Raw genomic sequence first — 14,182 nt, forward strand, 5'->3', positions numbered from 1 at the left:
TTCTATTATACATCATTGGAATTCACAGACAGTGATGATGTGACTTTTAAATGACTTTAGAAGTGGTCTTCATTACTCTGAGTGTGGCTGCAATATCGTTTAATGTGACAGACACAATAAAGCCTTGCATTCTCCTCCCTCCCCCCCTTCCCTCCCATCCTCGCCCCCTCCACCACAATGCTTCGCTTGGCACCCAGCACTATCAGTGGGCTTAATTTGTTGATACTGCAGTTCATGAGCTGTAAAGTAAACTATTATTGCTTAATGATAGGGACTACATGTCAGTGTTGTCTAATAGAGACATATGAAGGGGATTTGGTAATGCTCTCCCCTAACAGTGCAGATATTTATTTTCTTCATGTATATGTAAATACACACACACACACACACACACACACACACACACACACACACACACACACACACACACACACACACACACACAAACAAACCCCTCTTCGCATTCCCTTGTTAATTAGCAACCCAGAACGGAAAAACAGTTCACTTGACAAATGTTTTTACAAGGTGATTTTCTCCCAGTCTAAAGCTTAATTGCACATTAGTTAAGCTTGACATAGAATCCTGGGGCTATAGCAGGAGCAGGAATCATTTATATCGGGTCGTGCCCCCTCCCTCACGTTCACCCCTGTCACTCTCGCTTGAATTACAGTTTCTCTTCATTGAGCGACACAGTTGTGATCTGCACTGGGGGGGGGAAAACAGAAAGAAAACCTAACTACACTCCGTCACATCAAAGATTGTGTTTGGGAAGTGTTTAGTCGAAGCTTTTGACTAACTGGCCCGTGGTCTCAGGATGACTCGGAGGGGTAAAGCAGAGTTGGAGCGAGGATGCTCTGGCAATGAGCGGGTGCGCTCTGCGTTCCTGTGGCTACAGAAATTAAAATCTAACTCGGGGAAACACAAATAGCACTCTCTAATTGGACCTCTTAACCGCTGAAGCCAAGTAAGTCTTCTCTTCAAAGTAAATGGAGGTCACGGCACAGGGCTCACAACATGACTTTGACTTCACAGTTGAGAAACGACTCCAATAACTTGCAGGAGAGGGCCTGTGGGAAGTGGTAAAGGTCAGCATTTTAGCATGGGGCAGGGATTTCTAAATGCCAGTTGACAAGCACAAAGACAACATGATTACAGTCCTCTAGTTTATACACACTTTTGAGGGGCTTTTCCCTTTGCTATTGACAAATGATATATTATTAGGACACAGGAAACTTTTTATCAAGTATTGGACCTTGGGAATGAAGGTAATTTGTTTTGTGCGGTCTGCTCCTGGTGTTTGTATGCTTTCCGTCCACACTGCACAACTTAATTATACACCAGTTGTTGCTGTAGTTAATGAATTTACCCTCTCTTGCCACTGTGTCCCGAGGGGGGTAAACACTGTCTACATGACACATTGTTTAAAGTGGTGCTATGTTTGCCAGAGATCAACAAAAGATTTCCTCATGATACCCACAAGCTTTCACATATTATACATAAAACAGGGAGGGGGTTTCATTATGCAGAGCACCAGGTGGTGAATTTTAGTTGACACCCATATTAAAGCAGCTTACAATGAAAGTGCTGGCATCCTACCAACCGGGGTCTCCGCAGACCCCAGAGGTATACCTTTTGTTCATATCGCACAGGTGCTTTGTTTTATCATTGCACTTTTTCATAACTTTGTCTATCAATTTGCTCCCAGTGGCTTTACATCTTTGTTTTCTCTTTCTCTTTTAATTTGTGCTTTTTAAATAATTTAAAGATCTCAATGTTTTGGGGTCCTGGGGGTCCAATTCAAAAGCACCCAATTGCAGACACTTACTGATGCAGCAGGCCCACACCCCCTTATGTGTTGTTTGCAATAATGTTTTTTGTTAGGCTTTACGATGGTATATTCTTCCAGCCGGTCCTTGTTTGTTAAATATGTCGGTATGAAGAGGGTTAAGGGCACCAAATGCCACTATGATTTAAAAACAGTGAAATTTCACCCAAAAAAAATCATTTCATCTCAATGTTGATTTGAAGTGGGGGCAAACAAATCTTTGTTTTTATCAGTTCAACTTTGGTAAACTTTGACATGTAAATTTATGCGGTTGACAAATGGCAAACTGTCTTGACAGTGCTGACCTTTGAGGGAAACAGACAGGGGGAAAGTATAAATAAAAGAAGCTGTTCGTTATTAGCTGTGTGGCACAGTCCAGTTTTATTCAACCCTCCTCCGAGGAAGCATACGCGCCACAGGGTTAACAGATAATCTGCCACTGTCATCATAAACCCTATGTTCAGTATGTTGACCGCTTCGACATATGCATATCTAATACTTATATTTACAACTATTTTTCACTACTTTTGCACAACTGTCCCGCCTGTCCAGCTCAGTTGTCCTTATACCTTGCTATTATTTCTATTTGTATTCTGCCTATTATGAGAGATGTAAAAATGTTTTACTCATATTCCTTATTTGTGTAGGCATCATTTGCCAATAATGCTAATTCTGATTCTTAGATGGTTATGAGATGAGGAGTTGATTGTATCAATACATGTTTTGAATGAACTGTGTGGCTGTATTTAGCTAAAATGATAGTGAGTTTGGAGAGAATATAAATTATGAGAAGTCTATAGTGTTATTGTAATTAAGTGCTAGCTGGTTCTTGCTTGGCTAGCATGTTAGCGAGTGGCTCAACAGCTTTTCCATTTACAAATGAGTCCTGTGAGTCATCACTTCTTTGCAAAAATACGTGGATGAATTTTGTTGTGCATTAGCTGTACCTCCTTTGTGTGTGTGTGACCAGGACGTATGACTGAATGTGTCACCAACTGAAGGATCTGAAGCGTTTAGTTTTATTCTGTGGCAGAACAGTCCCACTAGTCTACGAATTGAGCTCATATCTTCATGCATGAAATATGAGACAGAACAAACAATACTGTGTGCTTGCAGGACTTTAGTGTATTCACATCCTCTGCTGTTTTTGCAGTTGTTGTCTGAGTGGGAGGTTTTGGGTTGCTGGGTGAGCTTTGGTCATCCATATTAAGTGGCTGTTTAATGGACCAAGCAGCATCAGTTGACAATGCTAAAGGGTGTGAGGGAGGTAGATGGCGATTTCTATGTCAGACTGAGGGAACTGGAATGAAGCTCAGGGATTACTCCCTCAGACGTTTCATAGACGAGGCAAATTGAAAAGGGAGGGAAAAAATCCTGGCAAACAATTCATGTTTGTCACCTGGTTTTCTCTCGCAGGGGCTGCTTGTCCTTATCAGCCGCTTGCAGTTTTGCCGCAATTTTTTTCCATTGTCTTTCACCTCGACTCTAAAGCATGCCGCAGCTGCTGTGAGCCCCATTTCCCAAAAGGCAGCGGCTGGGTTAAGCTAGGAACCATTAGTGCTTGGCTTTAACCCCTGTGAACTTCATGTGTTTCACCTCCTGAGGAGGAACTTGTGCTGATTTTCTCCAGGATCACACGTTGGTGGATTCTCACAGGGGGCCGCTGTCTTATGTGATAACAGCATTGGTGGTACTGACGGGTTAAATATATTTAGGTACACGTATTCCAGTACAAGGAGAGACTGTAGCTCAGTGGATGGTTGTCCTTTCATCTGAGTTGGTGATTAAATTCCCGGCTCCTACTTCTAAAGGTTGCGGTGTTCATGAGCAAAGCTCTAAAAAAGTTGCTCCATGAGCGCTTTACAGCAGTTTAATAGCAGGGATCAAATATCATGTATGCACCTGTAGTTATAAAAACATTCTAAGAAAGGTTTCTTCTTCTATTTAATTGTACTTCGTAGTACGTTTTCTCTTACACTCAATACATTTGCAATAAAATATGTGTAGTCTACTTCTACTCCGTTATTCTGGGCTACACGCTTCTCACTTCTCATTACTTTTAGTAACGATATATTATTATTATATTCAGCTGAGCTTCCACGCACAGCAGGGATTGTCCGAAGAGATAGCAGACTACCAAATAATTTCACCGTAGATGGACTGGATGTGTGGCCACGCCCTCTTCAATTAATTACACTTCAAGATGAAATGTCCCTGTCACCTTTAGAAAAGGCACATTCACATTCCTGGCCCAACATCCAGACCCAACTTGCCTTTCAAATGTCAACCAACAACAATCATATTAAGAGCTGCCTTTGTCAGCCCCAAATAGTGGATTCTCAGCTTTCCATCCTCTGCAGCAATATTTGCAGCAGTGAACTACAGCGGAAAGCTGAATAACGGCAAATGCTAATCGTATCTTTCATATAGATGAACATTTTTTTGCGAGGATAATGTATGGTATTTCAAACATATAAATCAAATTATTAGTTTGACACTTTGGTTTCTTTGAGTTGAATGGTTAACTTGGCATTGTGACATCAAACTGCGGTTTTAAAAAGGAATTGACAAATGAATGCAATGGAGGACCATATTCAGCCAATCAGCGCCAGGGGCGGGACTAACATCGTTGTCAGGTTGCTCTGAAGTGTTTGCGCAGCATGTTTTCTCAATATCGACCACCATAGTTTGTTTTCACATACTGTCTCTGTTTTGACTCATCTCCGCTCCACAAAACCCCCGGAAGAGCACCAGACTTTGAGGCAGATTTGACATCAGAACCAAATGTTCAAGTTGATTCGATGTCAGACTAAAGATCGAAACTAAGTTGACAATTCTATCTGATATCAGGCAAGGATCCCAGCTCAGTGTCAATGTTCTTTCTTGGCTTTCTTCAATACTTTTTAGTGGTGAAAGTTTTTGGGGTACTTTTCTCTCATCTGAAGTGAGGGTCAAAGGACAGACGGTGCCGTTTGCTGTACAGCTTGTAAAACCACTTGAGACAAATTTGTGTTTTGTGATACATGGTTTAATAAATAAAATGTATTTGACTTGACTATTCCTTTTAACACTAGAAAATTTTAAGAATGTGATCTTCCTACAAATATAAATGCATATGTGTATATTACTTTGAAACAGCAGATACATGACATGTATTTTTTAGTAACCAACTTTCCCACCATTCCTAACCCCGCCCTCTGCTCACCTGGTTCACGTGCCCTTCATTAGTTTCGCAGTATACATACCCACCCATTTCCATCTTTTTCCCTCCTTGCATGATTAATGAAACTAACCTTTTCTTGTTTAAGTTTACCTCTTGTGTTCACCTGGTTATTGATGTGTCTGCTTGTGAGTTGTGCTTTTTGGGTTCAAATTATGTTTCTGGGCTGTGATTTCAGTGTATTTCCTACAATACGTTCATTTTTCAATCCACTTGTAGCAACTCAAGCATAATTACCAATGTGCTTTTGTTGCCTAACCCTAATCCCGCATGGGATTTGGGATGCAAATCCTGATCTCCGGTATCAAAATCCTGCACTTTGTACGCCCACCATCCACCTTGACCACCTCCCTTAAATACCACGCAGCACAGATACTCAAGCGTTGACTGTGAATAATATCCAGGCAGCAACTATGTATTCCCAACACAATATACCACATTAGGAGGATATAAATGTAGTTTCTAGAAGAGGGGCTAGCGTGTTCGGTTGACTGGTTATCACTTAGCCTAGCAGTAAATTCAATGCTCTTTGCTAACTCTACTTCATTGTGATCTCATACGGAGAGGCTGTGTTTGAATATTAATAGTGATTGAGCAGTGTCAACTTAAAGTAAACCACTACAACTTTTTATTTTATTAAAGACGAGAGGAAACAATATTATACTCATGGCAGTCAAAATGGCTGCCAGAAGTACTGGCATAAGCCCTACTCACTTTACTGGCCTTAGATGTTTCACTCTGGAGCTGTAAATTAAGCCAATTAGGCTTCACAGGGCACAGAAGAAGACATAAATGGCATGGACATATGGTGCTGCCTGGGCAATTAGTATTTGTAAACGTGGATCAGACATCATGTAGATGAGAGGAAAAACAAAACAGCGTTTGTTTTTTGGGTGTAACAGCTTGCGCTTCTTAAAGATAAAACTGAAACTGGGTTTTGCTTGGACTGACAATTGGCTTATACTGTTTTTAAATGAAGCCATGAGCGAGGAGCGGCAGCTATTTGCCAGCGACTTCTTCAGCTACAATGTGAAATGTAAATGAGGGCATGCAAGCAGTAGAGACATTTGAGAGAGGGATTTTCTCTTTGAACATACGGCCCACTCAGTGAATTGCACTGACACTGAAAAATTGGGAATTTTGATTGATTGAATTTCCTCCATTCCTTTTGCTGAAGTTCATATACAACTATAAGAACCCAGAAAATCACTCTTGGAGACGGAGCCTCGTGAATTTTACAAAGATTTTTTTTTTAAAATCCCATTTTAATGGCTACCTCTCACTCAAGACCTCTCTTACACCCTTCCCCCTTTAGGCTATTTGGATAGAGCCTTTGGAGGAGATGATTAAAAATTTATATTGGCTCAAGATTGACAGCAAACACCATTTGATGTGATTCACAAAGATGCTATGGGTTTGTGGGCTGCTTTCTGACGGTTTCACAGGCACCACAGACCACAGTTTACTCTTCAGTGAGAGGGGCGGAAGAGATAGGATAAGATGGACAGACAGAGGATTTGTGTGGTTCTCACAGAGCTCTACTCTGGTTATCTCACTCCAATATGCATGACAGCCTCTGTAGGACTACAGGCAGACGGGGGAGGAGGCGTACCAGTAGCTCTACGTCCTCAGCCTCCACCTCTGCCACTGTGGGTAGTTGCCTGGTTTGGGTCCTGATGTAGCACCTCTGATGTTCGGCAAACCGGATCCCAGTGATTCCCTTTGAAAAAAGAAATGAAAGGCCACTCAGAAATTCAGAAATGTATCATTCATTAGCTGCCTGTGATGTGGATAACCCTAAAGCACTGGGACGATCATTTTAAAATGCTCAGTTTTTTTTGCTGATAATCAAAGCTCTTAAAAAAGTCAAAGAAGTTAAAAACTAATGAGTGAGAAGAGGTGTGTTTTGGATTTTTTTTCTTCTTTTTTTTCCCTTTTCGCATGGTGTAAAAATGATGACTGCCTGGCCCTTGAAACACCATTCTTGCTTTCAGGCCTGAATGGAAATAAAAAGGCGGGGGTGTTCCTCTGTGGATGTATAATGCTTCAAAGCGGATAACGCTATATATCGCACAGGAGAGCACAGGGACATTGTTGAGAATGAAGTGTTTTCTACAATGAGTGACCCCATTGAATTAGGCAGTCATAGGTCCCTGTCACTCTCTTAATCTGCTCAGTCAAGTGGAGTCACTCTCTTCAGCTCCACTGATGATCCTCCGCTATGTGGACTGTAGCTCTATTCAGTCTGACACATAGAGCCTCAATAGGCAAGAAAGATCTGTTAATTCTCTCTCGCTGCCATTCTTTGTTAATCTAAGATATTCAGATGGAATAAGTCTGAAAGACTCTCCGTATCTCAGATTGTATCCAATTTATTTTCTGCAGACTAGAGCTGCCCTTTCAGCAAACTGTATTAAAACAGCCTGTAGGATCTATATCTGCCGCGGCTGATTTACAATTGTATCAAGTGAAAATTGTAAATTGTATGAACTGTATGGAAATGGACTTGATTCAATCTAAATTTAATTACGGTAACACAGTAATTGCTATGACATCTCCTTTTGAGTCGGTTAACTTGACCATTTGGAGGCTTTTTCTACATTTCCTGTTTCGCTGTCACTGTGAGAGCGAACACGACATGATATACTGGGAGGCCTGTCATAAACTACCACATGTAATTTCGTTCGTGCGGAGAAAAAGGATGGGGCAATAATGGTCTCAAGCACAAAAGCATAATGTTTATGCCAGGCTTTATTGTGATGAGTCTCTGTTTAATTTGCGTCTTCTGAATTAGCAAGCTGCAGCACAAGAGGAGAGGAAGATGTTGTGATGAGATACAGCGATTACTGCGGTTGGTCAATCAGAAAATGAAGACAGACACATTAACATAGGGATGAGAAATGGAAAAGCGATGTCATTTAAACACACAATGATACAATCTGCGAGATGCTCATCTATTTATGAGGGTGGAGGGCATATAACTGCATGCATCATCCAGCTCTTGTGAATAAAGTAGTTTTAGGCAGGTATTGGCTCAGTTTATGTCTTAGTTTAACATACTTGTTTGTATTTAAGGGACCTTTATTCCTCTTCAAATATCTAATTTATATTGTTGTGGTTTAAATTAGGAACTTTTGGGGCCAAGGAACCCTTACATGGGACACAAATTCCCATGGTAAATGGACCTGTACTTGTATAGCACTTTTCTAGTGTTCCGGCTACTCAAAGCGCTTTAACACTACATGACATCATTCACACACTGATGGGAAGAGCCACCATGCAAGGTACCACATCAGTAAGGTACCACATCAGTAAGGTACCACATCAGTATGGTCAACCATTCATACACATTCATACTCTGTAGGCGCAGCTACAGGGGCAATTTTTTAGGGTTAAGTGTCTTGCTCAGGGACACATTGGGCTGGCGGCGCCAGGGATTGAACTGCCGATCCTCTGAATGAAAAACAATCCCTGCTCACCACTGAGCCACAGTCGCCCCTGATGACCTCTTTAAATTGTAACACCAAAGCACAAACTACCATTTACACTCTTTGGAACTAATTTCATTCTAAATCCTTTCAACTTAAATACTTCAGAGCTGTTTGATGAACATAAACACATTTCAATCTGAATCTTGTTAATATGACTCATACATTTAAAAATGGAGAGTAATTTTATTTAAATTGCCTTTGACCTCAACTTGACTGCATTCATAGACTACATTTCCAGTAATTGATCTTAATAGTTCAGAAAATGAACAGTAGCAGCAAGACTGGCATAGCCCTAATAAAACCAGACATTTTAGCTTACCAGGCTAAAGCTGACTTTCAATAAGTGCTTCATCTTAAAAATAATGAATTTATGGCTGCGCGTCACAATCAAATCAGAATCTCTATTGGCCCAAAGCTATCGTGGGTTGGAGTGATGGACACAATATGTTTGTTTTGTTGGCGCGAAAGATCCCCATCTCTAGATAAACGCTTTTTAATGTCACAGCACAATTTTATAATGTATTGCATATATTTTGTTGACACCCTGACAGAGTGCCAAAACTAATATAGAGTTAGACCAGAAATAAAATATTACAAAAACACAGCAAATGTAAGGTTTGATATAATCATCATGCTTGTTTCTGTTTGTAAGAACAGCAAAAACGCTCTGGGTCTTCAGGTTTCTTCCACACTAAAAACATGCAGGCTAGTTTAATTGCATCCCCTGTTATGTACCCGGCTTCCTGCTCAATTTAAGCTGCAGTAACAGCCTTCAGATGCCTGTGATCCTCCTAAGGATAAAATGGCATAAATATTGGATGGATATTTACACATATGAGGTGCATACCTTTCGAATAACCTGGTAACTTAACAGACACATCAACGTTGGAATATATATACATTTAAACATATTTAAAACAAACTTGGAGATGTGTGACTCGTGATTAGTCCAAGAGGACTAAGGGCTGTCCCCCTGAGAGATTGGCTTGATGACCCAACAGACTTCAGTTCTTAAGGGCCATCATGTGGACTTGTTGAACCTTTTTCATTCTGTACAAGTTCTGGCCAGATCAAATTTCTATGTAAATACCAGAAAACAGGGTCAAGTTCTTCAGGAAAGGAACGATGGCATTGTGGCCATCGTTTCACATAGAAAAGGAAACTTTACCCCAGTGAAGTTTAGTGCTTAAGTCTGAAATAGGCAACTGCACGAACAGCTTACTCTCAATGTACAAACAACACGATGATGATGATGAGAAACTTTACAGAGAATCCAATGAAAAAATGTCTTGTCAACCAACTTCAACTAAAATGTTTGCTTTGGGTTCCTTTAGCTCTTCGCGTTTTTCTGATTGTTAAAATGTATACACTAATTTTGTGCTGTAACAACAAAGCACTTTAAGGCCAATTCTCCTAAATTTGCCTTTGTTCACTTGTAAAGAATATTTATTATGAGTTTTTTAAATGTAAAATCTCCATGTTTGTATTGGTCTGAAACAATAGCGAGTGGCTTTCGCCCGTGCTCCACGGACCTGGTGGTATAATCCCCTCATTTTCCATTCCTCACACAGCCCTCAGGCTTGATTGAGATTGTTTTAGAGGTGGCTTTGGTCCGTGTAACAACATGCAGCAGCCACTTTTTCATATAAAAAAAATCTATTCTAACATCCACGCACAAGCTACCTCTTAGTAAAACCTATTGTTTTTGTGTAGGTTTCCTTTCCTTTAAAAACAAATCACTACTGTTAGAATGACTCTGCTCACTTGCTTGTTTCCTAGTCTTACATGGTGGAGCACTGAATCAAACAAATCTCCTTGGAGGCTGTGCTTTACCAACAGGAAGTGGAGCAAGCAACCGGCACATGTGTTTATGTGCGTGGGAGTATGGGGTTGTGGTGGGGAGGGGTACATATTGGTGCTTGATGAGGGAGGAGAGAGAGAAATGAAAATTGATGACAGAGGTTAAAGTTTTCCGGCACTGTGTTGGGTTTCCATCATATAGACGCATTTTAGAGTCATAGAGACCATTGTAAAAAAAGCAATAACTCAATGTAGGTTTTTTGTTTTGGGATGAGTAGCATTCTCTAATACTTCAAAGTAAATAATGGTGTGAGAATAAAATCATTCATTAACCAGTCAAACAGCACACTCCCTTCTCCGAGGGGCAGCAGGTGTAACCTCCTGCACACTCGAGAAAGGATTTGGGAATGAAAGGTAAGTTAATGAGGGCTGCTGGAAACACAATCGCAGTTCAAGAAGGTGTGAGAAAGAAATAAAGAAGTGCTTTTTAATGGTGTTTGTCTCTGTACTGCCAAAAAGTTACTGCATAAAATTAGCAGAAGGAAAACAATTCTTTTAGAAAAACACTTTCTTAGCTGTGTGTGTGTGTGTGTGTGTGTGTGTGTGTGTGTGTGTGCACTCCGACACGTGTATTCACAAGGACTACAGGCACTGATATTTCTGATCCCTGTTTACACCTCGCTGAGTATAATTTCCATTATCTTGCGTCTCAAAACGCTTGTCACACCTGTTTTCACTGAGTGACAAAAGAGGAGAAAATATTGTTAGAGGAAATATGATTTCAACAAAGGATAAATGTTGTCAGCCGCCTCTTTGAAAAGGGCAGAATGTGAACATCATAATTCTAACAGCGCTGAGGAGTATTCAGCGAAAGACGAATAGCTTACGTGGTCTTGTTTAACCTTTTAACTTACGTTCTTGAAGTCGTGCACTTCAAGTACTTCCTCGCTGCCGTTTCCCATTCTAAAAATCTCAATGCGCTGACCTGGGTCAATCTCCATCACGCCGTCTCTCTCCACTCCATCCACCACAGCTTTGTACTGGTGGTCATACACCTGTAATGACACAAAGAACCATACTGTGACTGTGGTTTATCAATGGCTATGTAGTTGTTTCGTCCCAAAGAATAGAGAAAAAACATTCAAAGAAAGGCAATTTCTTAACTTGAAGAAAGACAAATAAAAATTACAAAAAAATGGAACAATATGTAACTTGTTTCTGGTTAGAAACAGTCGAACAGAAAGCCGCTGACATGAAGAGAATGGCCGACTAAATGATAATAATGTCAGACTAAATAATGAAATTCCTATCCTGTCTGTAACCAGGATACTGTAAGTTTAACAATATTTTAAAGTATTTTAATCTCCTAAAACTGATATACTGTCCCTGTTTTTATGAACACGTAAGTCTAATGAGAATTATCTGTTGGTTTGACCCCTTTCCAGGAGAAATAGTCATCTCAAATATATAAATATCATTTCAAATGAAGGATATTTCTTTTATTTCTCTCATTTGAAAACATCACTCCAACATTATGAACTGCATATCCTGAAAATAGTCTCAAACACATTTAACTGACATCTTAACTTACATATTCATAAACTAACATCAGTGACAACTATCACTTTTGCAATTAAAATAGTTGCGTTGACGAGCTGTTCAGTTAAATAAGAACATGTATTGATAGAAGGAGCCTGAAGTAAGTGAAATAAAGACCTTCTGAATACAGGGAAAGCCTTCTCTTCACTGGTGCCTTAAAGCGGTGTTGTTTATCACAACGGCTTGCTTATGTACTGTTCTTGGACACGCATGGATGGCTCTTAAAATTCCCTGTCTGAAAAATGATTCATGCCCACCAGCTGAAAATATGCTATTAATATTTATGTGAGTGTTGTGTTATGATGAGAAATACATTGCTGAGTTCATCTTCATCTGTCTCAGTGGCAAATCAGAGGCTCACCAATGAGACGCATGATTAATGAATACACTCGGATGGGAGTCCATCGGGATTTATATCCCTCATCAGAAACATCTGAACGTCCTCTAACGTTCTAACACATTATTAGCTTTCACTTTTCACTCTTTCCCGTGTTCAACATATTTTGTGTCTACTTGCTTCTACGCAATGCATTTGAATACACACAGCAATGACTTTGCTTTTTTTTGTTTCTGGTGAAAGAACAAAGTAATAATAATCGAATGGGATATAATTCTTAATAGAAGATTACTGTTAGAATGGCACTGGCCTATAAATCTCCATTAGCGTGGGTCACAGTAGCCTTGGCGCCAAAGAGAAGTGGAACTTAAAATCGTCAGGAGAAGCCAAATTAAGATGGGCTTGAAATTTAAGTGTCAATTGAGCAGTTATGGATAAAATTGGGGCTATTAAACAGTCTGGACGTCTGTGTGGTGAATTAAAGTTCTATCTGAGCATTTCTTTTATCTTAACATAAAGGTGGAATGGGGGAACAGATTCTGGAGGCTTATTGATTTATACTAAAACAGTGAATTACATTTTCAGCAGGCTATCACTTTTGATGAAAATCCAACGGTGAGAATCTCCCGACTGCACCAGGTTGAAATAGATAATAATGTATTACAACAGTTTGACTTCAACTGGTTCAATATCCAAAGCTGCTGCTGTGCACTGTAATTGGCATCCTGAAAATAGAAATGAATGGCCTCTGTACAGCCTATGTTCCTACTTATGCTTCAGCACATTGGGAAACTTGCAGTGTGATTTATGCTGCAATAAGAGGAAGATTTTAGAAAACAACCCGCTATTTTTCCTCACAGTAACGACGTTCATTGTTGTAATTAGTTTTTCTGCTGACTCTCATTATTTACATTTTCAGTTTATGTTTGAATACATGCAATGGGAGATTTAAAGATGGCTTGTTTCATGTAATTTACTTATCTTGTACCATTTCTAAATAGCAAATTTACAGAAACTGTCACTTGGCTGCACAACCTTTAGAACATAGTGTGGAAGTTAATTAGCTTCCCACATGACAGTGAACAGGCAGATAAAAGGCCAGCACATGGGAGAGACTCCAATTTACGCTCCACTCGCTGTACAAAGACTGTGAAATGCCGCTGTGTAACTACTCTGGCCACGGAGACTTTTAATATATCTGAAACTCTTGAGACTGTGACATGGAAGCTGCGGTATGCACGATTTTTTATATGGATTGCCAATCGGCGTACAGTTTGAGTCGAAGATCTTAACTAAAAGTCCACATACCAGCTGAATCAGACATTGAACACATAGACAAGATAGTTATACAATTACATTCCTAATATAATCATAATGCCGACACAGTAGGCCAAAACCTTGAGGGGTATGATTGCATCTTAGTCACCAGATGACTAAGCTTGAGCCAGTAATTACAATTACAGTCATGTGTCACTGTGTATGTGCGTGGTACGTGAGCTTCATACCACAATCTTCTTGATTTGCACGACACCAGATCTTAACTCTAGTTACAAAGGGCCACGACATGCTGTAGAAAGCACACAAGAAGAAAGTAGGAGGGTCTTAGAGTAAATCTTTTTCTGTTCTGAACTTCATATAAGTTTGAAAAATATACAAGTGCTTTGTACCAGTTTTTTAATACATTTTCTCCGATTATTATTTGCCCTATCAAAAGATGGAATATATTCAATGTGTGCAACTTTGAATACATTTACAACTTTATTAGGGTTACAAAGCTGTATACCAACAGATATACAACACAAATTAACATACAAACACTTTTAGATTTGCATTATCAGATTTTTTTGTGTCTCTTTGGGGAAACTGCAACACGCTATAAACACATTATCATATTATCACCCTGTAAAGTT

At 39.8% G+C, this 14,182-nt stretch overlaps 1 protein-coding gene across 1 annotated transcript in view; it reads right to left on the reverse strand.

Annotated features, from left to right (window-relative positions):
* The window catches only part of tnmd (tenomodulin), a 44,994-nt gene that overhangs the window by 8,068 nt on the left and 22,744 nt on the right, over positions 1–14,182 (reverse strand). The window contains exons 3-4 of the mRNA XM_068590484.1: positions 11,251–11,391; positions 6,658–6,765 (exon numbers count right to left, since the gene is read on the reverse strand). Coding sequence (XP_068446585.1) covers positions 6,658–6,765; positions 11,251–11,391 — 249 coding nt within the window. The remainder of the gene's footprint in view (positions 1–6,657; positions 6,766–11,250; positions 11,392–14,182) is intronic.

The sequence above is a fragment of the Clinocottus analis genome, unplaced genomic scaffold (genome assembly GCF_023055335.1).
Source record: "Clinocottus analis isolate CAN_PGR_092001 unplaced genomic scaffold, fCliAna1.0.p SCAF_10, whole genome shotgun sequence".
NCBI lineage: Eukaryota > Metazoa > Chordata > Actinopteri > Perciformes > Cottidae > Clinocottus > Clinocottus analis.